This window comes from Anser cygnoides, chromosome 3 (assembly GCF_040182565.1).
Source record: "Anser cygnoides isolate HZ-2024a breed goose chromosome 3, Taihu_goose_T2T_genome, whole genome shotgun sequence".
NCBI lineage: Eukaryota > Metazoa > Chordata > Aves > Anseriformes > Anatidae > Anser > Anser cygnoides.
The window spans coordinates 12,780,769-12,808,234 of NC_089875.1; the positions used below are offsets into that span (position 1 = coordinate 12,780,769).

Here is a 27,466-nt window from a genome sequence, read left to right on the forward strand (position 1 = left end):
AGCGTTAATCAAAACTTACCTTAATGTCTTGCTCTGAGCTATCAGTTACAGCTTTCTGAGCAGCACTGGAGAATGAATTTGCCACCTGTGGCTGAGCTTCTAGGAGCTTCTTCAGCTTCAAATCCACCAACTTACTGTTTTGTTCTGCTAAATATGCAAATACCACACACAACAGAGTGAGATGCATTTAAATGCAGAGTTGGCACAACAATGTATCAATCTAAAAGGTAGATTTCATTCACTTTACTACCATTTCAAACTAAAAACTAGAAGGGAAATCATTTTTTTTCACGATTCAGATTGGCATAGATTAGTGGAACATGTTACATACATAGATATCCCCTAAATTTTCTTTAAAAACACATTAAACAAATACAGCACTCAGCTAAACAAGTATGCACAGCATAAAGAGAGGAGATGAAACACATAGAAACTAGACAACGTTTATGTGAAGTCACTCCCAACCTGTTCATACCTATACTTTGGTACAAAAACACACTTAAAGAGCCATTTATTTTCTGATGACACATAACAATTTATCACATATTGTAAGTACTGATAACCCCTCAAGTTTATGAACTACTAATTCATCCTAAGGCTCCTTGGCACAGCTCCTCTATGTTAAAATTGCAGTATCAAAAGAGTCAGCTTTCTAGTAATATTTTACTGTGATTTATAGACGACGTCGAAGCCAGGAGAGCCGTAAAACACGTCACGACTGCATCGAAGGGACAGATCCAAAGCGTGCTTGAGCCCACAGTTTTTTTCCATCAGTTTTAGGAACTTGGACCAGAGCCCAAATAAATAATAGAATCAAGAACTTTACCTCCCGACAGTGCTCATTGTGTATGTGAACGTTGACAGCAGTGTGTAACACACCCAACTACACACACACACTTATACACACACATAATGACGAGAGAGATGTTAATAGCACACCACAGCACAGATCTGCGAGCCAGCCCTGGGCAGGAAGGCAGAGACCTCCTCTGCACGCAGCACCACACGAGCAACTGCCCCTGAAATGGAGCAGATGCAGCATCACCTGAGGATACTGAGCATGCAGCTGGGCCTGGGGTCGAGCACGAGAAAACCGGCACTTGCTCTGCTTTGCTACAGGCAGAGCCCCAGTTTTGCTCCGCGTGCTGGTGACTTCTGGCTGGTGTGGGAAGTGGAGCCATGACTGCTTTGCCGCACACCTCCTTCCAAGGTTTGGAGCCCTCTGATTCATATTAGCCCAAATATTTTTGGCATGCTAGCAATCAAACAATGCCTGCCTCCAGCAGCAATGGGCTGGGCTATGACGGAGGACAGTTTCCCTTTCCTCTGGCACACCCAGTCAGGGTGTCCTTAATAGAGGCTCGCATGAAAGGACATGCACAGCCTTGCGGGTTTATACATAAACATCGTGTAATAACTATGATATAAGAGGTTCACATTTTATCAGATACATTCAGAGCCGCATATGGTGGCTGTGCTAACAAACAGACAGATGCAATATTTAAAACCAACAACCTGCAGTTAAAAAAAAAAAAGTTTTCTTGAGATAGACAGGAGGGACTAAGATTCAGCAGGGGACAAATTAATTAACGCAGTGAATAATGATTCAAAATGTGACATGTCCCTTACAGTTTTGCGTTCAGATGCTCCCAGGGGATTCAACCTTCGTTAGAACTTGGCATGAATTGGCAGAATTCCACCAAAATCTGTGTACACTGATTTCTATCACAGCATTAGGCTGCTTTCTGTATTATAGCTCTCCCTCTTTCTTACTCATTTGAACAACGCTGCTTGTCCTTCTGGCTAACAGGAACATCGACCTGCAAAATCATGTCCCAGCTTATTTTCCAGAACGACTTCCCATGGTAGAGATGAAGCGTTTGGTAGTGCTTTGCATCCCTGAGAAAGGCATCTCTCAAGAAAAAAAGGCCCATGGAAATAAAATGGTGGCAAGTCACTGGGGCTATGCGATGGGAATATTCATTTACTGATTTTATATTTCTCCTAAAATGAACCAATATTTATTGGAAAATCATTTGGCAGCATTCTACTCTAAATCAGCTTGAGTCAAATGCTGGAAACACTAAATGTATTTTCTTATGTGTTTGGAAATACTCAAAAAAAAACAACAAAGGACATGAAACATCTTCCGCACTCAAGAAAAGCCTAGCTTCCTAATGCAACTGAAGGCAAAGAATATGATGTATAGACATCATTGCTGGTTTAATTTACAAGAGGAAACACTAACTGAAGTGTTGTGATTGAATATATCATGGGTTACACACTTAGGTCCAGTTGGCACGAGCTAAACCAAGCCAGCAGATGCTGGAAGAAGTTCCCCCTTGCACTCCCTGTTCCCTGAAGCTGCCCAGCACTTGCCACACTTCTCTGGGCTGCTGTAGTTCGATTTACCTTGCGGTGAGCAGAAGCAGACCGTGCTGCACAGAGGCCCTCAGCACGCGCCGGTGCCACTGGCAGCAGGCAGGCACACAGAGCACAAGCTCCCTCTGCAACTCGCTGTGAAAAGAGGAGCACCGCGCCTCTTTGAAGATCTAGCTCCTTTGTAAATAAGCATCTCCCTTGGGGGATTCTGACACATTTATCATCTGCAGAGGAACCTGAACTCCAGTTTTGCTGGATTACAATTTTTGAAGGTGGAAATGCCACTACAATGACTTATTCTTGTTTGACCAGCATGCAATGTGATAACACAAGCATTTCCACTAGAGTGTGAGTGCTTTTAAAATGTGTTATTAAAATACCATTACTTGAACTTTTTAAAGTAAATAGAACTAATTCTGTTCAAATTTATAACTCCATGTCCCCAACAAGGAACAAATAAATACAAGCCCTGGTCCTCGGGAAAGAGCCGGAGAGATACCAAAGTCTATACAGAGACAAATTTGTTCCTGTTCACAGAGCACGTGGGCTGGGATATCAGCGGAGAGCAGCAGCTGTACTCACCGACGTGACCTCTCGCTCCTCTGTCCTGCCTACACTGCTGGGACAGCCTAGACAGGGTGATTTCAGGTGGCTCAGCTTTACAGACCTAGCCTTGGGCCCCTTCCCCATCAAAAAGGAAGAGACCTTTAAATCTGCTAGGACTGGAAATAATAAGTTTGTTGCTGATTTTAAATTTCAACCAAACGTAAATGCAAAATATTCAGAGAGAATAAACATTAGGGTTTAAAAGACCTGAAAAGGCACAAAGGAATAAAGTTATGACAGAGAGAAGCAGCACATCAGTACTTATGATGATGGAGTGTTAGTCATGCAAAATACACAAAATAGCCATTATTTAAATTACCCGTTGAATCAAGGTCATTTTCTAGGTTAGTAAGCTCATCTCCACCTCCAGTAACAGAGCATTCAGGAACCTCCTCGTTAGTATCTATCTCAATATTATCATCATCCTCATCCTCATCTGTAGGAACATACAGCATTAAGGTTAGTGTTTTCTTATGTACATGCACCACATCGCTAAAAAAAATAAAAATTAAAAATTTTAGAAAACAAGCTGAGTTATGATAAAAATGCAAATCATTAAATAAGTCTGGAAGGAGACTTCACCCTGTCCACTCATGGGTTTATCTCTAAACTGATGCAATCCGATATACACCCAGGGAGCTCTGCTGGAAACTCCTGCTACAATAAAGGCAGAGGCTGGCCTCAGCAGTGGCTGCTTGCTGTGCTGAGCGCCTGGCTAACTCTAAAAAGCACATGGGTTTTTTTTGTAACTTGAGTCGTAATTATTTCCCCTAGGCTGCCAGTTCTCTGTGACACAAAGTGGGATATGGGTGCTGGAGCTGGCATACGGCAGCTTTGAATGAGTCTGGCCACAGGAGGAACTGGGAGCTTCAGGCTCTGGAGAAAGAAAGCACCTCCCAGTACGAGCTCCCAGTTGGGTGAGACTTGCTACTCCTTACCTTGCACAACATATCGCATATAGGAACGCTGCACCTTGCTTACGTGTTAGTGTCTCCCGGCACCTCTGACCCGAGCAGGAACACCCCTAGCTGGGACACCACACTTAGCAAGCGCGGCCTTTCGGTGTAGCAAGAGCACGCTCACAGATTGCTGCCTTGCTGTACCGCTCTGAATCAGGCCTGTTTGTAAGCTACATACATCTTAAATAAAATAATAATTGTAATTATGCTTTATATTTTTTATGGCATCTCTCTGTTGGGTTTCTCAGAGTGGCTCATGAATATCACTTGTAAATTAGCCCCGTAATGTTTTATGAACTGGGTGATTATTATAATTACAATTATGATGATGATGTAGGTAAATTATGGCACAGAAAGAGTAAGTAACCTGAGGAAGATCAAATAGCAAGTGTTGAATTGTGAAGCAGATCCCAGAAGTAATTCTGACTCACATTTTCAATACAAATATACAATGAAATTAAACAAGGTCCATAAAAGCTAGATTAGTACTTTCAAAGCATGTAGCTGCATTGTATTTACTCGCTTTTAAGTCTCATATCAAGTGCTATCTACACTTGTTCAGACTTATACGAACATTTTTTTCTTATGTACGTATGCATGCGTGTAAAATTGATGAAAAAGAGGATGCTGGAATATGCCAGAAGAAAGAATACACATGTAGTAACTAAACGAACTTCAAAACACTGCACAACAGGGAAAAATACTAATTATAATTACAGAACATTGGTACCTTCCAATAACATATACACAAAAAGGATCCCAAATACAGCACCAAGATGCCATAATCCCGAATAGCAGAGTTTTGGGATTGGTGCTGATCCCATGCTGTCTGTCTTTGAAATAGACTAAAGGTCCCCCTCAGGCCTGTGGGCACTTCGGGCCCACACTGCTGACACGCAGGCCATATTTTTGTTTCTTTTCTTTACCTCTTTATCTCTGTAGTCCCTGCAATTCCCATTTTAGGAGCCTTTTGACTTTTTGTGTGTCTGCTACTCTTTTCTAACCAGCTGCTCCCTCAATTCCTCTGTAATTAATCAGTCTTTCGTGCAGTTTTACTGATTCAGAGTAAGGCTCTTGCTACGACACAGGAACAAAGAAGTTTCCATTTTCAGTGTCCATCACCAATGTCAGAATCGGTTGTGTATCTGAAGCACAAGCAGTCTGCATCAGTAGGACACCAGTAGGATGCAGGAGGACTCCTCTGTTTCAGCTGACCACCAAGATTTCCCTGGGCCTCTCTCCACTAATTCCCAGAGGTCCCTGGAAGATTCAGCTCCCTTCCAAAATGGCCCAGCTTGAGCCAGGTGGCTGGAGAGCATCTCTTCCTAGCCAAATCACTATCTGCAAGCTGATCCGGTGCCAGGTGGTTCTTCAGGTGGGCAGAAACACTCAGGACTCTGTGCAATATTCTTTCTGCTCCCGTTTAAATGAATGGACCCGGTTCTGTAACTCTAATTCTTTCTGGTAGTGGGGAGGTGGATGAACAAAGTGGATGGGCACCACCAGTGGTGGAAGAGAAAGGATGAGGGACACTGCAGTGGCAGAGGGAAGTCAAACCCACCTCGAGCCTCGATGATTTCCAAAGCACCCTGGCAAGTCAGCCAGCAAGGGCAGCTCGCAACTACCAGGCAGCCAGCAGGATGCTGGATGTGTCAAAACACTCTGAACAAGGTGACAGGGTTTAGGACTACCGGTTACTGAGGGAATGCCTGTATTAAATTCTTTGATTTTCTTTAATTTAATACACCACCGTTTTAGGTTACAAAAGAGATGGGAATCTTGAAGATACCAGTCCCTAGTGTCACGTAATGGCCTGACCTAGTATTTCATTTAAAGTTAGTGGACTTGGACTGAATATGGTTACCAGGAGATTGAGACTCTAGAAAGAAATGTCAATGAAAAACCTTATTTTCAAGAAACTTCAGAAGTTTTAAAATACCTTTCAGAATTGACAGATTCCTTGTTTCCAACTACTGCTTTTTTTCCCCTCCAACTTCCACGTTCTTCAAGTGTATTAAAAGAGGAAATTTATTTAGGGAGTGGGTTACAACAAGATTTTGCAATTATAAATGATAAAAGAAACAACATGACAAAGAGAAAATATATCTTTTATGAAAAAAAAAAAAACAAACAACACAAATGACTAGTGCAAAAAAACTTAATACACTTTGTCTAGAACCGGGGCAGGTATTTAGAAGACAAGAACCGCTTCTTTGAAAAATACGTAAATGTGGATCCTAGAAAGACAGCAAATCTTTACGATGTTGAGAAGAAATTAAAAAAAGAAAAAAAAGATAAATAATCAAGTCAACAACTAAACGGCACCGACCACTGTCTACACACCCTGGACTGAAGAGACACAGAGAAAAAGAATCTTTTGGCACCATACGGAAATGCCAGAGCACTGCTGGAAAAAAGATCAGTATATGAAGGCATTGCAGCAGTACTTGCTCTTTAGGGAAGAAGACATCTCCATCCTCCAGCACTGTCTCTAGGAAATCTTTCAAGCTTGTGGATATTTGGATATTTAATTTATTTACTTTCAGGTACAAAGTTCACTTTAAGGCTATGGGATGTGACAGGAGCATCTGACCAGTAACAAAGGAAGCAAAGGCGGGGAGGAGAAGAAACGTAGAGTTGAAATACTGGTTCAAGTGTACAAGAAATCAGATGTTAGAACAAGAAAGTACAATGGTAACTGCCAACAAATGCTGTTTGTTAAAAATATTAAATTAAGGACTTAACACTGGTTTACGAGTGAGACTAAGCACAGTGTAAGACTGAGCTACCACGCGCTTTCCCTTCAAATCATTGCCTCAGTAGTAAAATCTCTAATATACCCTGAAAACTTAGTTAAGTATAAAAGTGCTACGCAGTGCCAGCTAGCTCATGTGGTAAGTTTTGAAACTGCAGTCCATTTTTCTAGCTTTCGTTAGTAATTCTGATTTTTTTAAAAACTTTTTTTTCCTCTGTGTGTCTCACAACACATTCAGATGCTCCTTTTCCTCTGTTTTTCCCTTCTTGCTCCTCTAACATCTCTCTTCCTTTCCATTCTTGTTTTTATTCTCTTCTCCCCTCCCAGTTTTGCCCATTTCTGGCACTTTTCTCACCGAAGCCTCTTCACACTATGCTTATCTTACCCCTGTCCTCTCCGCTGTTCCCTCCCTCCCCTGCCCAATCACTACCTCCAGCACTACCTCCAGATATGAGCCGCTTCCTCACCAACATGCCATCTCAAAGAAAGGGTTTGAGATATGCCAGAGAGTGAAGAAAACACACTACCCAAATCCCAGAAGAGTGGATGGGTGTCTCGCTGGGCAGCAAGGACAATACCTAGATAAGATGCCAATTCCTTTGCCCCACTGCTGCTGGGAAAAGGGAGGATATTTGGATTCCTATCTCGGTATTGTCCCTGGACCCATCTCAAGGCATCTGCTTATCAGCCTGAAGCTAGTAGGACATCTAATAAATTTGAAGCTGCCACCCCACACCCTCTGGCAGTTGGCAGGAAGAAGTATTTTCTGTCTCACACGCCAAATAACCTACTGAAAAAGACTGGATTTCATAGCAAATGACGCTTCTTATCCAGGAAAGTTTCTACTTGCCGTAGGCGTTTCAGTTATGCAGACCACGATTAAAAAAAGCCTTTTAATGGAGAATGCAGCAGCAGGATCAAAACAGAAAACTCTCAATACGCATACAGAAACATTGAAAGAGATCAGATTTTCACCACCAATAGTGAGCAAAAAGTTAGTCTTAAAAAAAAATAAATCCCAAAGCTGAAGTATCTTTTTTTTTCCTGGAAGAACTGAATTAAGAGAGAGGAAAATGATGTGCTACACTCCCTTTTTGTAAATTAAATGTAGCAATCAATGCAAAAGAAGAGATTAATGAAACATAATGGACAAGAGAGCTTGGAAGACATAAGATATTACTATAAGCTTGTCATGGGTATTGTACAGGGAATACAGGACTACACAGAAGAAGAACTGCTACATGTGAATGCAATTAAGGGTAATATTCAGAATCCAGTCGTAACAAGGAGACTTCATCTATTAAATCCTTATTTTGGTGGAAATCAAAAAATGAAACAGACTGAAAGCAGAAACAATTATAACATATTTGGCTTATAAAGCGTTGATGCCGTTTCATAGAAGTACTCCATTTCGGAAGAATGAATTTCTTGAGTAGGGATGTGGGGTGGCACCTGGAATTACCAACGGCTTGGTAGAAGCATGCGGAAGAGGTACTGTCTCCTCCTTTAATAACACTCAAACTCTCCAAGTGCATATGCAATCTACATATAAATATACCAAACCTGTGCCCTGCTCCTGAGGCTGGCTGGGTGTATATTACCTCTGGTCAACTTATAGCAACATGAGCTGTATGGCTTGCTGCACAGCGAGCTGGAGCCTGGCAGTGATCTGCGATACCTTGCTCAGACACAGGTCTACGTAACGCCTGGAAATGCCTCACATCTATACAGGGGGTGCCAGAGCTTGGGTCTGTCTGCGTGCAGCTGCACACATGTACCCAAAAGGGACGGAACCTCGCTCTAAAAATCACACATAGACTACGGAACAACGGGATGATATAGCCGGTATCATTTGGGATCAACTGTTGCATGGAGTTCTGATGACAAAATGCAAGGCTGCCAAAGAGATGTTACGATGCAGGTGTTAGAGAAATTAGAGAAACCCGTGACAGAGATACAGGCCTCTCGAAACCAACAGTACCAGAATTTTATCCAAAGGTTTTGTTATCTCAGAGTAAGAATCCAAACCCTAGCCTACACAAAGAAAGAAAATTCCCTTGCCTTAATGGGAGATGACTGCCTCCAGGCTGTTTGCACAAGGGCTAGGGGAACAGTTATCTCTGAGACCGCTTACAAATTTCACAAAGGAAGAGCAAAAGCAAAATTCAGGGAAAATATGAACAAGGAAGGTCGCATCCCAGAAAGATGCATACTGGGATATCATTTAGAAACACTTCAATGAGTTACTGCAACAAAACAGGGTAACTACTAGCCAGCTGAGCACTCAATATACACAGAAAGTGTGCCATCCTTGCAGGGGAGGGGTGGTAGGAGCAGATGTGTACCAGCATGATAAAACTGTGAGGATGAAGTAATTAAATGAAGTAGGATGAGGAAACATAAATAGTGAAGAGGGATGAAGAACATCATAGCCTACTTACTCTACAAGTTCTATGCCATTTTGCGCCCCCAGCCCTTCCAGTTCAGCAGGGAAATTTGGTCTGTAGCTGGTCAATGTTCAGTTTGGCCCACTTGGCTGAATTTTACCAAAGCTGATTGGAACTGGAAAAGTTCTGCAGTGGAAACAACTAGCCATATCCCTCCCCTTTTGCTTCTTTTTTTCGGTAGTTCGCAAAGTTTGCTTCAGACTTGAGCTAACACTAAGAAAGTACTTTTGTTAGTTTATAACTAACTTCTCCTCATCAAAAGTTTAATTTCCCTATCTATCGTTACAGAGAATTGTTTTCAAGCTTGATTTACTGGCCAAAGAGAGGAGAACTGAAGACCAGACCCAAAGGGAGACAGTACAACTATCTGCTTTTCTCATCTGTGCTAACTGGAACGGAAGCATAGGATTTAAGGTGCAATAAGAACATATTATCATATATATGCATATAAAATACATATAGCAGAGAAGAAAAAAATCTTGTTGTTGAACCTACATGTATTGCAAATGTGAGGCTGGATTTTCCTGACACTTTGGCTTACAATTCTGCATTAGTATAAGAAACACAATTTCCCCTTAGAATATGTAGGAGACACTAAAAGAGCAAGGAGCCTGTACTGAAACATGCGTTCAGTACCCATTTGAGTTTGAGTGACACTACATTACTCCAGCTCATAGCATGGCAGGTATATGAATTTTAATGACATTTCAAACTCAGTTTAATAACATTACAGCAATATTACAACTCAAAACCTGTAAAGGCAAGTGGTATGTCAAAAGACTGCCATTTAAAATCAAAAGGTTGTTGCCCCCACCTCCTACGGGTCTCCTTTAAAATTCTATTCCAAAACAGTCTTTGAACACATTTAATAGAAAATAAAGTCTCTTAAAGTACATCTAATGTTGTTTTCCCCAAATAATATGCTTAAGATATATATGGAAGAAATTTTAAGCAACAATCATGAAATGCTACAAAAACTACAGGCAATGACATACCTGTATAAATGAGCTAGTATCAGCTACTTGTTCACGTAACACTTTTTCTTTCAATCACATTTATGCTTTTCTTTTAATTGTTGGAAATTAAGTGACACCACCCTGATTTAAGAAGATTATCTACGGCCAGCCTTTTGATATGTGCACCTCACGAACAACAATTACCTACAACAACATTTTGAAGTGTGAATAAAAGTGATACCCAAAAAGGTCTTCTCTGGTTTCCAGGTTGCCATAGGAATAAGATACAAGGTTCCTTAGCTCACCTCCAGATGCCTTTGACCTTTCTTTCAACTTTTCTGCAGCCATTTCAGTGTAGCTAGGAAGTTCTGACATCTTCACTCCAGATCGAGCTTCTGCTATTAGCTGACGAGCTCTCTCTCTCAGCTGCCGACGCCGCTCTTCATCTTGCTGCTAAGATATATTGAACAGTTGCCAAGTCAGTAATTGACAGAAATGCAATTTCATTCTCAATCTGATCATCATGATAGTAACTGGTTTACAGCACGGTGCTTGGCCCACATTATAAATAGGATGCTCGGTATCAGTTGGGTGTCATACCACAACTTTTAAAGACAGCCACGAATCAGATATTTTTAAAGCATTCCCCAAATTATTATTGCATTAGAAACTTAATAATTTACGATTTAAAGCACTTACAAATTACGTTCTAGAAAAATACATAGGTGAAAATTCTCAGAAACTTTTGTCTCAAAGTAATAACTGCAACAACTTTTGCCGTGGCTACAAAAAGGGTTTTACTAAATTGAAGTACTTGTTGGAGTAATATTTTTTCATAGCACGGAAATGAAAAGCCAGATGTTGCTCTTGGTTACTCCACTCACCAAGCTGATTTCTGAGTGCAAAGTAACATTGAAACTGTGGCATGGAGGGGAATGTGATCCTTGGACTTCAATGGATATATTTGTTTTTTAATAAAACACCTAATGAAAATGAATGAAAGAACAATAGATGCCAAAGCAGAAAAGACTCACGTTAAAAGACACTATCATTGGGGGTTTGGGTCAGTCATTGAAAAAGATCTTCTGGGAATCATCCCAGGTAGTGTTGTTGTCCTAAAGCCTGTAACTATCCTAGAAGCACTACAACATTTAACTTACCAAAATGAGTAAACTTCGATAGCATGACATTTTGGAAAACACTAACCCACCACAATACAAAAATATGAATAAAAAGGTGTCTTTAAACATATCTATAGGAATACATTAAAAAGTCTGTCTTCATCTTAAAAATACGTGTTTTTTTCAAAGTTAGGAAAAAGCTTAATCAGCCAGTTTCCCCACTCACAAACACCACGAAGCCAGCATTTGGCTTGAAGTCCCATTTGCCTATAACTTCATGTGTTGACATCCCGAACAGGATAAAAACCAGGTAGGTGCAACTGACCTTAGCTAAGTGGAAGAGCACAAAGTGCCTAATTTTGGAGAGCAGCCTTGGCAACCTTCCCACCAGCCCAGCAACTGAGCATTCCGCACCTGCAGACGCTGGTAAGGGCTGCTGCTAAGTGCTATTTAGTTTAAGCAATCATTAATAAAACAAGCACAAAATACTAATTAGGTACATTTTATCCATTTCCATGTAAATTGTTTGTTTGTAGCTATTTACTCATCATTGTTCTCGGCACAATACAAGAAATGCAAATGAATGAATCAGAATGCAGCCCTAATGGGACTTTCTGTTTATAACCATTAGCCCAGAGGTGTGCTGTAATTCAATCCTCAAGCAGCAAGATTTAGCCTCATTAACAGCTTGCATGGGCAGGTTACAACTCATAAAACCCTACAGTAAACAAAGCGTATGGACACAGCACAGTATCTTGTTTCTGAGTGACAGAATTGTGATTCCCTATCAGATTGCCTGGATTTACTTTTCTGCTCATGTCCTTCCGACAGAAGGCCGATTTTGCCTGGGCCCTGCAGCGGGATGCACATCGCTTTGTTTGCTGTGTCTCACCCTGCAGCCTCCCAGAAGGTGCAGAGCAACAGTGCCGTCGGAAACTTCTTCGTGAGCGTGCACGTTAGAAAGACAACCGGGAAGCTCCCCCTGCTACCACGTGCTGTAACAGATCAATTTAATTTAATTTATAGCCGGCCAACTGACACGGCGACCGATTTTATTCCAACCCACGGTATTTGGTAACGTTAATTATGTTTAATTTTACCTGAACTAAAACTGCTCGAATCTCTACGACTTGTAATTCCCCGTATAGATGAACTGGTGGTTTTGATTTAAATGGCTTTTAAAAAGGAACATACACATTTTATTTTTTTTTTAACTAAGATTCCCACGTGGTTTAATGTCAAACTGCTTGATCCACTACCCCGCACGTAAAATAAGGTTGGTTACGTGTTTGTGACAAATACGCCCTACGCCGACCAGGCTGATGCTCCTCTCCCCTCCTCCTGCAGGAGACCACGGATCCCGAATTATTAGCATAGTCATTAACATCCCGGGGATCTCCAAGCAAACACAGATTATTGTGGCTTGTGTTTGTGCTGATTAAGCCAATCATCACCAGCGGATAAGAGAAAACCGGCATATTTATTGCTTAAATTCAATTCGGGTGTTTGAACCATGGATTGCTGAGCTTGGCAGGGGAAAGGCTGCTGTAAAGAACAACGAAATGTAGAGCAAAAAAAGTACGTAAACCACAGCGATTGAGTTTGGAGTCACCGAACAATTATTAAAAAGCAAATCAACCACCCCTGGGTTCTGGATAGGGAAGTGCTCAGGAGCAGTCTGCAGGCTTGAACATACAGATTCTCCTGTCTGGAAAATAATAAAAAAAAAAACAACACAAGGAGACGGAGGAGTTAAAGCCCACAAACAGAAGCTCTGCACCGAGAAAGGGAGATGCAAACACACAGGTAGTGATTTTTTCCATTCCAGTTCAGTCTTGAAGAGAAAATGAGGTAAAATCTTTCACCCCTCTGCCACGAAGCTGATGTGTCAAAGCAACGTTAAAGTTTCCTCAGTTCCCCCCCCCGGCTACCAATTGCTTTGCAATGGTCTAAAAATCTGCCACACGGATGCACAGCAAGTAAAACTTCACCATTTAAGGACAAACTCTTCACGAATAAGTAATGTAATTCCTTGTTTCCCTCCTATAAAAATGTATTGGTATGCAATTTTTATATTTCACAGTTCACCGCCATCTCGGCAAGCTTTCTTCCACTGCTTCAATGGTGCTACTTTTAATTTTATCCTCCTTAGTCCTAGTAATTAAAGTGATCAGCAGTGGCATCCCAACGGCTTTGACACAGCTACAACCCCCTAGCAGACTTCTGCTTTTAAGGGGAACGGGAAGAAAAAGGCCTGGAGTTTCATTTCACTGGAACAAGAAAATCAAGCTTCTCCAATCCTCAACTTTATCCAATTGTTCTTTCAGCAGCCTTTGGATCTTAAGAAACAAATAAGAACGGCTGCCGTTAGGGGGTCCTTTTTGTACTCACCGCAGACGTCAATGGCTGACACTACTTTGGCCAAAAACGATGCCCTGGATTTGTGAAGGTGAATTACGACGTGAAATGCTGTCGGAGCAGTTGCTGGGGTCAGCGCCCGTCCCGTGACGCTGCTCAGCACCACCAGCAGCTGAGAGCTGACCAACCCAGCCAACAGCGAGCATGGCAGAGGTTTGCAGGGGGGGAAGGAAACCCACCCTCATTAAAATCCTTCTCCTTAAATCACCAAATATTCTGCATCTCCTCTCATTTTCAAAAAAGGAAACAAAACCCAAAAACCTCCACCAGGGATTTTCAGTTGCCCTTTGAGAGAATTTGGGGACGATCCTACCTGAGTTTGCACCACAAGTCTGATAATGAATTATCCTTCCACTATTAAGAAAATAAATAAAACTGGCAAGCTGTATTTTTTTTTTTATGTTTAAAAGGCAATTTATTCACCGTGCTCAGACTGGAGGGAGTGTAAGTTAAAGATCTGGTGCTGCTCCCCGGCACCAAACTTACAACGGTGCTGTGCTTGATGGGGGGAGCGATTCACGGAGCTGCAGGTTTCCAAATTGTCTGTGGTCTGCCCCGACATCTAAGAGAAAGAACTTGACTGCCACCTCTTTCATCATCAGACAGGAAGAACGGCTCTGTTATTAGCCATTCAGAAAGAAAAAGACTTCTGTGCTTGTCCAGAGGCAAGGATTACCAAAATGTACCTATTCAGTTCCTACAGAAGACAGAATAAAAATAAAAAAAAAAAATAAAATTACACGAGCTTTAAAGGTTTGCGCAGGCTGGGTTTTGCTGTGACCTTGATCGGCTCTTGTTTGAGTAAATAGGATTTGGGATGAAACATTAAAACTGTTTAGCAGATCTTTTCAAACCATTTCAAACTTTTCTTATGTTGGTTTATAATATAACCAGACATGCTTGTAAATGGCCACACCTGCTCATTTCTCTGGGGATGGCCTGATCTCTGCCTTTTCTAACAAAGAAAGGACGGGGGGGAAAAAATCAGCCTTTCTTGTTGCAAAACAGAGTGGAAAGTCAAAATCTTTCTCAAGTTTGTCCCATCTGGTCAGATTAAATCTTTGATCACTCTGGGGACCACGTTTCTGTTTGGTCTCTACTACTGTTTCACAACAGCTCAGAACTAATACACAGGTACCGAGCAAAATATGAATCGCCCAGGACATGCATGATGTAAATGAAATTGCAGTGGGTTTGCATTTTGGTATCTAGTTGGATCACAGGAAGGCATTAGCAATGAGAAGAAAGACATAAACATCTCCTCAATTCTCCATCTTCCGCCTGGTGTCTGGGTTGGCTGCTTTAGTACCACTAAGCCAGATGCATCTTGCTAATATTTTTCATGAACATAGAATATTGCAAAAAGTACCAAATCACTTGTCATACAGAAGAAGCTCACAATCTATGTCACTGATTGACTAATGAGACAAGACGGGATGAAAGCAGTAGTTTCATCAGTAGTCCAACGTCCAGAACTGGGAGAATCACGAACAATGTCATAGCAAAGTTCCCTTCAGGAACAAATAAATAAAGAACAAAACCAAAAACTAGCAATAACGTGGGCTTGTGTGGCTGCAAAATGGAAAACGATTCCCTAAACCTAGGAGATATTTTTAAAGAAATGTTAGCGTCATTTTTATTTTTTTTTCCCAATATCACCTATTTTGTTCTGCATAACCTATGATTCATTTGGTACAGCATTGCTGGTGTGAAGAGTGCTGTCTTTAGACAAAATTGGTAATTTTATTCTTTGATCATTTAATTGGTAATTTAATTCTTTGCATCACTGTGAAATGGATAAATTCTTAGTTTACTGAAAGAAAAACATATATACATTTTGGAAAAAAAAAATAAAAGACTGGCTGACTAAGTAAGTATCACCTTGTGCTTCATCCAAGGCCTCTTGCTGGTTGTCTGGCTGCTCTTTTGTAGGCAAAAAGGAGCTGAACGCTCTCTGGCTCCTTAGATCTGGCCCAACAAATGCACTGCCAGTCATGCACATGGATCCAGCTTAAAACCCAGTGTGAGCCTAAAAGAAGCTAGTCAAACTGGCACCTACTCATGCAGAAGGAGATAGATTTGTCATGACAGGCTGATTATTCAATGTAAAGAAACAGTTTAGCTTTTCTAATCTGGTACAAATACATCTTTCTCAGAGAAAAAAGTAAAAGGTCTAGCAGTTCAAGTATTTAAAGTAAAGAAACCAACAAAAAATTGTAACGTCAAAGTGAACCATAGGTATTTGCGCTGGTGCATTCTGCAAAACAGCCCCGCAGTTCTATTCAGATAAATAAGATTTAACCCGTTTAACCCCTTCGGAGCTGCACAGCTCCGCCATGACCACAGCAAGCATTTCTATTTCACACTGCACTTGGCCGTACTGTGGGTTTTTAAGGGCAGACCGAAAGACGTAATTCCAAATCCACCCTTTCCGTTTTCATCCTCTCCTCGGTTGCCTGCATTGATCACAGGGGCGATGCCCTGCCGGCCGGCGGAGAGCGACCGTCGGGAGAGCAGGTCTGAAACAAAAGCGACAGCCAAGCCCTCCACTAACTTCTTCCCTGGAATTTCCTCCGCTCGTGCAAGTTTGCGCTCTCCCTGGTACGTGTGCTGTAATTAAGGACAACAAGCACCTGAGGCAGCAGGCTCCCAGGGCTTGCTATGCCTGTCACCGTGATTGTCAACGCTGCTGGCGTTACCCACAAACAAGGTCTCAAAGGCTGAAAAATAGTCCGAAATTGTGCCATCAGACAGGGCATAAAGTCCGATCTGGGATCAATAGTCTGAAGGTGGCATTTTTGGTGCTTTTCAGCAACCTAGCTACAGACAGAAGGGAAAGAAGCTGCTTACTCATTGCAGGAGTCAACATTTGTAGAGTTCCACTTAAGGGATTTTCTCTTGTGTAAACTTGACTTTATAATTTAAAATAAAATAAAATAACAACAACAAAAAAAAAACCACCCAGTCGCGTTATGAAACAAAGAGTTTTGGCAGGCGGATCAGATGCGTAAGCTTGAAAGCAGCATCTTTCAGGCTGCCAGCCTGGGAAGCTTCCTCCTCGCTGGGGCAGCCGAAGGACGTGCCCTCCTGAGGAATGCTTTACCAGCAGCACGGAGCAGGGTGGCTCAAAGTCCCCCCCCCCCCCCCCCCCCCTTCTCTTAATTTTCAGGGGAGGGTGGCGGGATCACAGCCCGCTGGCATGTGCTCAGAATGTAAAGAACGAGTGCAAACCTTCCGCCTTCCCAGATCCTATTTTCCTGTGTGTGTTTTTTTTTTTTTTTTGAAAATGTCCTGCAAACTGCTGGCAGCTTGTTTTTAATGGAAAATACCAATCGCCTAGGATCTATACCTAGCCTTTTGCCAATAATGAGAAAACTTCACCTTCTGTCCCCAGCAATTCTTAGGAAATCTTTTGCTGTTATTCCTACAAATCCAATTACAGATTGTTGAGTAGCTAGTGGAGTAAGCTTATTGAGGAGTGTCACATCACTAAGTCGTGCGTATGTGTTTCAGTTTGTAATGTGGTCTGAGCCGCTGTAGAGGTGTCAACTTAAAATGCAAGTAAGTAGCAGAACAGGGCTAATCCCAGCCACTACTCCCCTGCAGCCAAATTGTAGCGCAATGAATGACAGTGGAAATGCAAAGATGCCACTGTGCTTATCACACACAGCCAGATGGTGGACCTGGATCAATGCACACATGCCACGATCAATGCATTTGATAAAGAATTAAGAAGAAAACTGTACATGTTATCAAAGAACTTGTACATGGCATAATTATGATTCTGCATGTGCTTACTGATGATATTGGAGACTCAGAGGCAGGTGATAATGAAACTGATAGGAAGAAATAGCTTAAAGGCTACAGCATATGGCCTCAGCACTAAGAAATCTTGTCAAATAGTTCAGAAAGCTTTTTTAACTGTTATTACAGGCTGCTCATAGTGCAAGCTGGTGGCAACGTTTTAATTTTTTTTTTAAACCTGAAATGTCAAAAAGTTACAAAAGCTATACTTTTCAGAATGGCTCAGAAAATAATTAAGACGCCATTGTGTTTTAAACACGGCAAAAAAAAATCACAGGTAGAGTCAGTGCTCACGGTTTTCGGTGGTGGTGGTTGGGCATTTTTAAAGGTATATAATTATGTCTTCCCTGAATCCGTGTTTTTACACTTTAAGGGGTCTTGTGGCAGTTTAAAGAATGTATTTGGGTAACAATTTACATTTGTCACGCTAATTTGTACAGATATAGTTTTGATATTCCTTCTCATCAAATGTATAGTATTTCCCTCTTACCATTTGTACTCTGTTGGCTGTATTTCAGCTACCTTGGATGTCAAAGAAGGTAATTAAAAAATGTGGAAAATGGTATAACGCAATAAAAAAAAGCATATACATTTATAGTGTATAAAAGGTACCTAAAATACAAATTCTCATGCTCCAGTTGATAGATGAGCTGTCTAATCAACGCCTGGACGTAACTTAAGTGCTCTCATTAGTGTGAAGGCCTTCAGGCTAAATAAGACTAAATCCCTTAAAAATTGCTTCTGCAATAGAAAAATCCCCCTTACCATTTTCCTCTGCCTAAATCATATCAATTAAAAAGAGAGAGAGGGAGGGGGAGAGAGAGAAGCATTTTCACATGACTTTGTTTTAGCTGACACTCCAAAAACTATCTCCTGAATCCAATTTAAAATGTTGCAGCGAAGAAAGTTCATTAGCAATTGAAGAAACAAAAAAATCACGCTGAGTTCAGTTTCTCTTTCACTTTAAACTCGGATCTTTAATCAGTGCTAAGGCGTATAATGCCCATTGAATCCTTTACCTTCACTTTTTATTTTTTCCCCCAACCCCAAATATTTAATCAACAGTGCCCACTGCGGTTTTACGTTTAAATTTTATAATTTATCAAAACGAGCCTCTGGGAGGAAGAAGCATGCATTTTACTGAGTTGCTTTTCAGTGTGGCCCCCCCCAGCCCCAGAATTTCAATTTGTCCTGACAAACCATTGGGTATTAAACGCTAAAGGCACGCAGAGCGCATAAAGAACTGATGGCTTGATTAGCTCTTGTGGTGCGATTGAAGGAGCTGTCTCTCTCCCCGATTCTCCATTTTGAGAAACACTTTGATCTCTGTTCAAGTCAATTCATGAACATCAACTGACAAGACTGCATGAAACACCCCAATGGTTAGACCCAAACTCGGAGCAAACTATTTGGTTTCATTAAGGCTTCAGGAGAAGTGACCAGTGACAGTCCTTTCATTCCAGAGCCAACAGGCAAGTGACTATTTAAACTTTAATGTGCACAATGTACTGCTGAAGGCCACTACACCTATAGTCGGTCACTCAAGGATGAATGCCCGTACCTACTATTTTGTGACATGTGAACTGCTAAGTGCAGCTGCAGGCTCATTAATGTGTTTGCTGAGTTGTTTTCGCCACTGCGGGCTGACTCTCCATATTTCCCATGTGAGAAAGCAGTGCGTCGTCAAAGGGAGGCAGAACAGCGTGCGCCGCGTAAAACCCAGTTATTAAAAAAGATCACATTTCTAAATGCAGTAATTTACTACGTGTTTACACAAACGTAGAAGAAATACTACCCATTCCAGCTGAAAATATAAAAGAACTTGAACCCCACCACTGACAGAACGCAGGGCATTTGTCGGTGCGAGAGCTTTGCTACAGTCAACTATTTACATCGCTTTTTCCTTTTTTTTTTTTTTTTGAGCTGCCCTTTCCAAAGAGTCCCACTTCAAAGAGCTGTTTTTTTGCTCCGGTTCCTGTCAATGCAGGTCAGAAACACCAGAGTGGAAAGTGGCTGCAGTGCCGTGGCACAAAGAGTCTCTGCGGCCGAAATCAAACAAAGCCCAATTAAACTGATCATAACGTCCCAGTGAACACAAGGAAGCTCACCTGGTATTTCTGGACTTCTTGTGTGAATTCCCAACTCTACTCAGTACTTGGTACTATAATTACCCTGACCAAAATACTGTGAAATTACTGCTCTGATCTACTAATGGCTGCAAAAAATCAAGCCGTCGTGGTTTCATGCCAAGGGGCCGTAGCAAGGTGGCGCAATGCTTTCCGACAGAGACGACAACTTCTAAAAACTCAAAAGGGAAAATTAACGGGATGTGGTTTATGTTGCCAAGGCCTGTTCATTAATTACCAATTTAATCACTGCTGGAGGCATGACATTACAAAAATCTGGCTGAAAGTTCTAATAGATTATGAAGACCACCTAAGAAGAGTGACCAAGAAATGTACAAAACAATTAATACTGTTTCACTGCTATCAAAGACCCTCAGATTATTTTACATCAAGTGAAGCAAAAGAATTAGTAGCTTCACAGTGCCACCACTAGGAACTGTAAATACAATGGCACACAATTAGTAATGCACATGTGACTTTTCGTTCAAGGCATATATCCTTGGGAAAGCCAGAACATGATAAGGAGAACAAAAGAAACATTTTTAAATGAAATGAATAAAGATTTTAACTCTACCCTCGTGCATGCTGAGCAATAACAGAATAGGCGATGCAAAATACAGCTCTAAGTGATGGCGATATCATCCTGGGATTCACAACAGCGTGCACTGAACATCCGCACAGAAAACGTCCACAGTTATTAGCAGCAATATAAAAAGAGCGTTCAAGATGCTAAGAAAGCCGGGTCTCGCCTCATACACAAAAGAGGGGCTCTGAAACACCAGGACCTTATTTTTTTTTTTTTGCTAATGTTTATAATCAGAGAGAACGTTTAAAGTTTTTGAACTGATGTTCAGATGATCTGAAAATTCAGTTAATAAACCGACAGCATATTTTCTGGGACCGCACATGTTAATGCTATGGCTGCAGACTACACAGCACCTGGAATTAACATACATATAATAAACAACTGCATATTTATATTTAGATGCTTAACTGGTGTAAGTAGATGGAGCTTATGGAAATAACACCAATAAAATTCAACTGAGAATCTCAAGCATTTATATATAAAACCCAAACTGCGTAACGTTTGTCTTGCATTATCAAAGGTTCTGCTTTATTCATGAAATCCCTCCTGGTATACAACTGACAGTGCATACTAATTCTTCTTAGAACTATATTTACTTGCCCTAATTGATTTACTTTCCCAGCTACGTAAGGTGCTTGTCCACGTCACTATTTCTGTACAGAGAAATATCACAATTTCATAGTCAGGAAGTGCTTAAACTGATCAAATACGAAGTCAAAAGACACAGAACCTTATTGGAAACTTACAGAGTATTTTTATTTTTCATGCACTGAGTGATGGTAAATAAAACAACTTGTTTGTTCTTGCCATCAAGGAAACGCGACCAGACTATCTCAACCTTAGCATGTCATTATAAAGAAGTAAAGATCAGTTCAGTCGTGGTTTTGAAGTGTTCAGTCAGCAGGTCTGACCTTCATTTAAAGAAAAGTATATTGTTAAAACAGCTATAAAACTTGGAATGCTCATGAAATGTAAATACTATACAGCATAGTCTTATCAGCTTAAACCATATTTAACCACTTTATAGTGGCATACATACAAGACATATAAATGAACAACGGGGAATAAGTTACCAAAGCTCAGGGATTACCAAAATAATGTTCAATCTTTTTACCAATTAGATGGTAACTGCTTCTTTGTAATCTCGAGAAGATCTAGTGATCATATCTAAATCTGGTCACAATTATCAGCATGACAGGCTAGGGTTTTTTCAATCAATATTTTCCAATTAATATTAAAAGACCAAGGTTGCCAGCTGCAAAGTCCTCCACCTCAATAAATGTATGTTAGATGTTTAATTAATAAAGATCAACTTCGCTCTCTCAAAACCAAAAACCACCATGGGGATAACTTTGGTGAGTTCTCTTAAATGAATTAATACTATCACCTCGGTCACAGACATTTATTTTCCAGTGAGGGAGACTGTAAAAATTCCACTGATGATCTAGATGCCTTTCCTAGGGCAATATAAGTAAGGATTCTGGTTTCAGGTAGAAATAAAAATAGCTATAAATAAAGCTATCTGGTGCTCATTTTCAAGAAACTGTTAAAAAAATTTGGAGGAAAGAATAGTTGCAGTGCTAACTTGATTTGAAGGCGTCTTGCAAATTAAAATGTCCTTTTTTATTGTCTACACTTGCATTCTGTACCACTTCTGTACACGTTGACCACAGTATACTTTTTGGTCACACAGCAGAGTAGGACAGTTAGGAGCTTATTTGCTCAGAGATACAGGAAGATTATCGGAGGACATGATCAATAAATCAAACTGTTTAATAAAGTTGTTTTTTTTTCTGAGCACTTGTTCAGAGAAATCATGCTTTATTTTTATTTCATTGCAGATGGAATATGCTGTACCTGTGCAAATGTATGGAATCAAAATTAAAGAATATACAAATTCATCTCATTTTAGGTTTTGTCCATTTCTGGAGCTTTTTTAAAAAGCTTTTTCCATTTCCATCCAGCCACCAAGGACGTAAAAACAGTTATCACTTTGCACTCAAATATTTATGAAAATGAAAAGTAATGGGCAAAACAGATTGACACCTGAAGTAGAAAAAGCTTATTAAATATGAATTAGATACAGCCGCAACAAGTCCTTTGAGGAAGTGAGTAATAAAAAGCGATATTCTGAACAGAAAGAAACAATCTCATGGCATAACCCTTTCCTGCTGCCCTCTGTGTTCAGACTGCGTTTGCATGGCTGGAGGTAAGAGCTCTTTGGTGAGGTGCTTCATATCTCCAAGTTCTACTACAAAAGCTGAAGCTAGTCTTCACTGCTCTTTCAAACTTTATATAAATATATTTATATATATATATATATATTCAGGCAGCTATAGCTGTCATTCAACTTGAATAAATATTAAATAATGGTGGTGGAGATAAGTAAGCCCAAATCTTTCTGTGCAGAAAGCAGGCTAGCAACAGTTGTGCTTAAGCACAGCAGCAGTGTCAGGCCTGCTCTCTGAACACACTCCTGCAGATTATATTAATATGGTTCTAGATCCTTATTTTACAAATGGAGTCCCTCACAATTTTTTAGTGTGGTTATCTTCACAATGCTGTCATGAAGAAATAATTACTGTTTTCCTGTTTCATGAGAGGCAAAAGACAGAGCAATTCCCTCTGCGTATCACAATATTGAACTCCTGCAACCCAGAACCTGCATGTGATCCTAAGTCTGCAAGGTCTTTGACCAAAACCATGCGAGGGGCCCAGTCCATCACCTAAATACACTAAGGAGGATTCCTCAGCTCATGCAAAACCCAAGTAACTTCAGGAATGATCTGTGGCTTGCGTTAGGAAGACAAACACAACCTTTCCCAGATGAGCACCACTTCTCATGAAGGCTGTGCTGTATGGTGTTCTCCACTGAAGCTGTCTGCCTTGCAAAAACCAGTTAAAAGTCTTGGACACGTGCTTTAGGAGATGCCAGAAACAAGACTGCTGGGCATAATCTTAATTAGCCTTGCCATGGCGCGGCCTTTTCCTGTCCTCCGATCTCGCCCACCTTCTGCCTAGAGCTGAGCTCTGCCCGGTGGTTTTCAATACTTTGGGGTATTTTCCCTGTTCGATACACAGACCCATCAATATGTAGCGCCAGGCTTTACTCTGCAATATTCAAATCCTGCTCTGTGGGCAGAATTATTAATTTCTTCAAGGGCTTTTTCTACAGAGCTCATCACTACGGTATTTAAGCGCCTCAAAAGCATTAATCACATTCCCTTCTCCCAACACCCCGTGGTGGTGTTATTACCCTGTTCTTCGGCTGAGAACTGAGACGGAGAGATCCCGCTAAAAGGATCTAACGCTGGATGCTCACTCTGGGAAGCCTATTACCTGCTTTTTTCAGCATACTAAGCTTTATGCAGCCCTTTATATGGCTAAAGCACAGCTCCAATTGATTTCCCTGATGGACCTGGACGCTCAGTGCATCTGCAAATTAAACCTTCACCTCAAATGGCCATCCAGAGAGGAAGGATGCACAACTAATGACCGCATGGAGGAAGCTTGGTTCAGGAGACTTTGCAGCACTGATCAGGAACTCTGAGGCAAAGGCAACATTACATCTAAATCTTTCGAAAACCTTAACCATGACCTCAGCCTTTCGCGCCTCGCCATCCCTGCTTTGCTGGACGTACACCTTCCACTTCTGCAACCGAAAGGACAGAGGTCCTCTGGACAAACAGCCTGCTACGTCACCTCAATCCTCAGAGCTAAATGAGACACGATTGCTTTGGGGAAAATAGTATGTGATCACATAATTAAAGACTGCATCATAATGCATATACACAAAGGAGGTTAATTAAAGTTGCCTGCGCATTTCTTAACTCCTAATTCCTTTCTCTGTAATCACCCTGACTCCACAACCATAGCCATTGGAGTTTACAGAGCCAATGACAGCTGTAGTAAATTTCCATTCTTTGTGTGGACCACTCATTAGAGGAGAAAAAGACAAACGCTTTGCCACTGGCCTTCGCAGCTATTTGCTGACGGTGGAGTTAGGCTGAGATTCAACAACTACGGGTTCCACTCCGCATCTGGCAAGTGAGGTTTTCCTGCTGGAAAGCCCTTCGGCCCTGCACCTCTTCAGCACTTCCCACTTGCGTTGGACACCTCTAACCTGCCACTTGGCCACTGAGGTAGCACAGAGCAGCTCCAGCTCCCTCACCTTTACAGCATCCCTTGCATGCAAGCCCCCCGTGTTAACAGCCATTGCTACAAGGCTGTATTTTACAGTAGCTGGTGGGAGAGCTTATGTCCATCCTAGCACTGTGATATTCATCACGAGACGAGGCGAGTTACATAAAAATGACTAAGCTAATAAAAAGGCTCTCCTGGTTAAAAGCTGAGTGATTACAGCTGCTACACCAGATTGGAAATGACAGAAGCATCTCGTAAAAGAGTCACCGCATGCACACCTACATCAAGACAGCAAGAAGAAAGGCTGAGCTATTTGTAAATCTACCAGGGAGAAAGGCATCCATAAGGGGATCAGTAAGTCTGTTAGTCTGCTCATACAGCTCTTCAGTTAACTCTTCCAGTCTCCAAAAGGCTGCATCAATTTTAAGGATCCTCCCTCCTATGATCCTCCCAGCCCATAAGCATGCTTTCAAGCCGTTCCTGACCAATGCAGTCTCTTCTCAGACTTCAAATACCTGCCTACAGGCTTACATACCTCTGTAAAGGCTGGCACACACACAGCTTGCTGATTTAAGCCTTCTTGAGAAGCACTAGGGAAGCAGATCTAACAGTGGAAAAATTTCTTGCTGCAAGGAGAGAAGCAATAGGAGAAAAGAAAAGGGGCTAGTATGCTGTGAATGGAGGAAAGCAAGCAGAGAAGGAGTTCTAAATCAGGTGGACTGATGACGGGGATAGAAGATGATGGGGCAGAAGGCTCATAGGGAAGAGGTCTAAGGCAAGAAAGTGTAAAGAAAGCAACTATTAAGAAAGAAAAGTTAAAAAGTAGAGAAAGGGTAGTTTAAATGGACAGCATGGGAAGATGAATATAGTGGGAGAGAGAAGAAAGAACAAATGAACACGAAGCATAGAAGGGGAAGAGGATACAGCTTGGGATGCAATGAGAAACACCTGATTCGGAGGAAAATGGGAGTGAGCTAAGAGGTATATGAGCAAATTCAGTGCCTTCATCTTCTGCTCCCGTAACATCACTGATTTCTGAGTTAAAAAGAAAAATTAAAAAATAAAGCACATGAGACTACTAGCATGGGCCTAACCGCACCCCAAAGCACAAACACGAGCAGATGAAGACATTTAGCACAACAAGTCAGGTGAGCTTACACCAGGAAGCTCGTATTTATGGCCACGGAACAACCTTGGAAATTTCCTCCCTTCTGTTGACCTCACATAGCAACACAACCCCACACACCGTACATTGTTCTCGCTTGTTTACTTAGAAAACGGCAATTCAGAGTTCTCACATGGCAAATGGAAAGTAGCACAGCAAAGCCTACGAGACAGGATTTTCAAAAGTGACTAATGACACTGCCAGCTTAGAGCTGGGGTGGCTGGTTCCCAAAGGCTGGGCTGCCTGCAGCTCTTTTCATGAAGGTGTCAAAGAAGGTGTAACTGCAAACTTGACAAGTGATGTTTCAAATTATTGGACTCCCTTTTTAAAGTTTTCTTGTTGAAAAATGAAATCTTCCTATTTCAAACCATTTTCTCTTGGATCCCCCTCAAATCATCCCAAAAATCAGCCTAACCCAACTCATACTACAGAAGGTTGATTCCAGTTGCAATAACTGCCATGTGGCTACCACACTGTGTATTACCGCACCCAGGTTGCACACTGACACCTGCAACTCTGCTAACGTGCAGCTAGATGATGCTTGAGTAGAAGTTCTTATTATTAACCTTAATGACCAGAAAGCACTGAACAGTCTGTGCTATTTTCCATTAAGCAAATGAGCAATGGCAAATAAGTAAGCTGGCGTAACAACATCAAGTGGAAAGATCTCCTCTCTATGAAGATCAAATCTGTTAAAAAAAATAATCAACATATCCTACCATCTATACATGTTAGTGCATATATGCATACAGTATGTCACTTTTATATAGCACATCAAATAGGAATACTATACCAGTATCCATTCAAGACATCCCCTTTCAAACACACGTTTCCCACTGAAACGCATTCAGAGAACACTGAGCTTGGTAAGCCAAGCGCTCAAAAGTTAGAAAATGTCAAGATTACCTTAGCTATAAATCCTTACATTGGTTCTCATTTCATGTAGTCTTTACCTGTAGACTCCATACTTCTTTTCTACAGAGTGCTTTACTTTGTCAGTGGCCGTGACTGAAAATGTTAATTGAGTGAACAACACTTTACTAACTCACCTTATCCTCCTCATTCACTGTGTGCCCTATGCCTTATTTAAAATATGCTATTTCAACATTTCTCTGAACACACAATTATTAACTTCTCCCAGGGCTCTTCACTATTGTGTCTAAGAGTTTCCAAACTATATCTCCAGAACACCCTTCTGACTGAGGAGCTTTTGCTATCCTTATGTTATAGTCAACTGAAGCGAAGAGTGCCCATGACCTGTTTGCTCAGAGCACCCAGGACTTCAGAGGGGCTCACAGCACAGCTCTCCTTGACTTGGCTACAGCTGGGTGCATTCAAAGCTTCCATAAACCCATCCCCAATAATCATGGTTTGGAAATTAGAAATCAGGGAACCTGCCAACTTGAATATGTTGAGTTCAAGGTACCCCCCCCCCAACATTTTAAAGGGGGAAAGAGACTTTGGCTCTGCAGAGCAGCCTGAAGAGACTGCCCTTCTCTTGCAGGCTTCCATCTAATTCAGTTTTCAGCTTCTCTAACAAATGAAATAAGGTCCCATGGATAATCCAGCTGCCTGAGCTTCACAAGCCTGGCTCACCCTGAAAGCTCTGTCCCTGTCTCCTACCATTCAGCTGGCTTTTGTGGCCTAGGCACAGTCTTCATTTCTGTCTGACTTCGCACCGCCATCTACCTCTGTGCCATCTACCTGGGGCGTCTCTCCTCCGTGTGCCAGCACAGTAGCTCCTTCTCTTCTTCCCCTTTGGATTTCATCAGCAGGAGGAGTTTGAGCCTAAGAGAGAAAGTTTTGCTTTCCAATACTATGATCTGCATCAGAATGGACCCTGATCACCAGGAGAGCAACAGTAAAAGACATTCATGCTGTGCTGTGCCCATGCAGACAATTTTTACTGACACTTACAAACTTTTCCAAACTTGAAGGCTCTCTAATGATCTTGTGCTATTAACACAACTTTAACTGTTTTGAACAGTCTTTTGAAGG

At 41.4% G+C, this 27,466-nt stretch overlaps 1 protein-coding gene across 18 annotated transcripts in view; it reads right to left on the reverse strand.

Moving 5' to 3' along the window:
• The window catches only part of EHBP1 (EH domain binding protein 1), a 213,389-nt gene that overhangs the window by 41,218 nt on the left and 144,705 nt on the right, over positions 1–27,466 (reverse strand). For 4 of the 18 annotated variants that reach the window (XM_066993462.1, XM_066993460.1, XM_066993469.1 and 1 more), the window contains 4 exons: positions 27,173–27,256; positions 10,411–10,558; positions 3,308–3,424; positions 20–147 (listed from right to left, as the gene is read on the reverse strand). In XM_066993462.1, coding sequence (XP_066849563.1) covers positions 20–147; positions 3,308–3,424; positions 10,411–10,558; positions 27,173–27,256 — 477 coding nt within the window. The remainder of the gene's footprint in view (positions 1–19; positions 148–3,307; positions 3,425–10,410; positions 10,559–27,172; positions 27,257–27,466) is intronic. The other 14 variants (XM_066993464.1, XM_066993463.1, XM_066993473.1 and 11 more) reach the window with 9 other exon arrangements.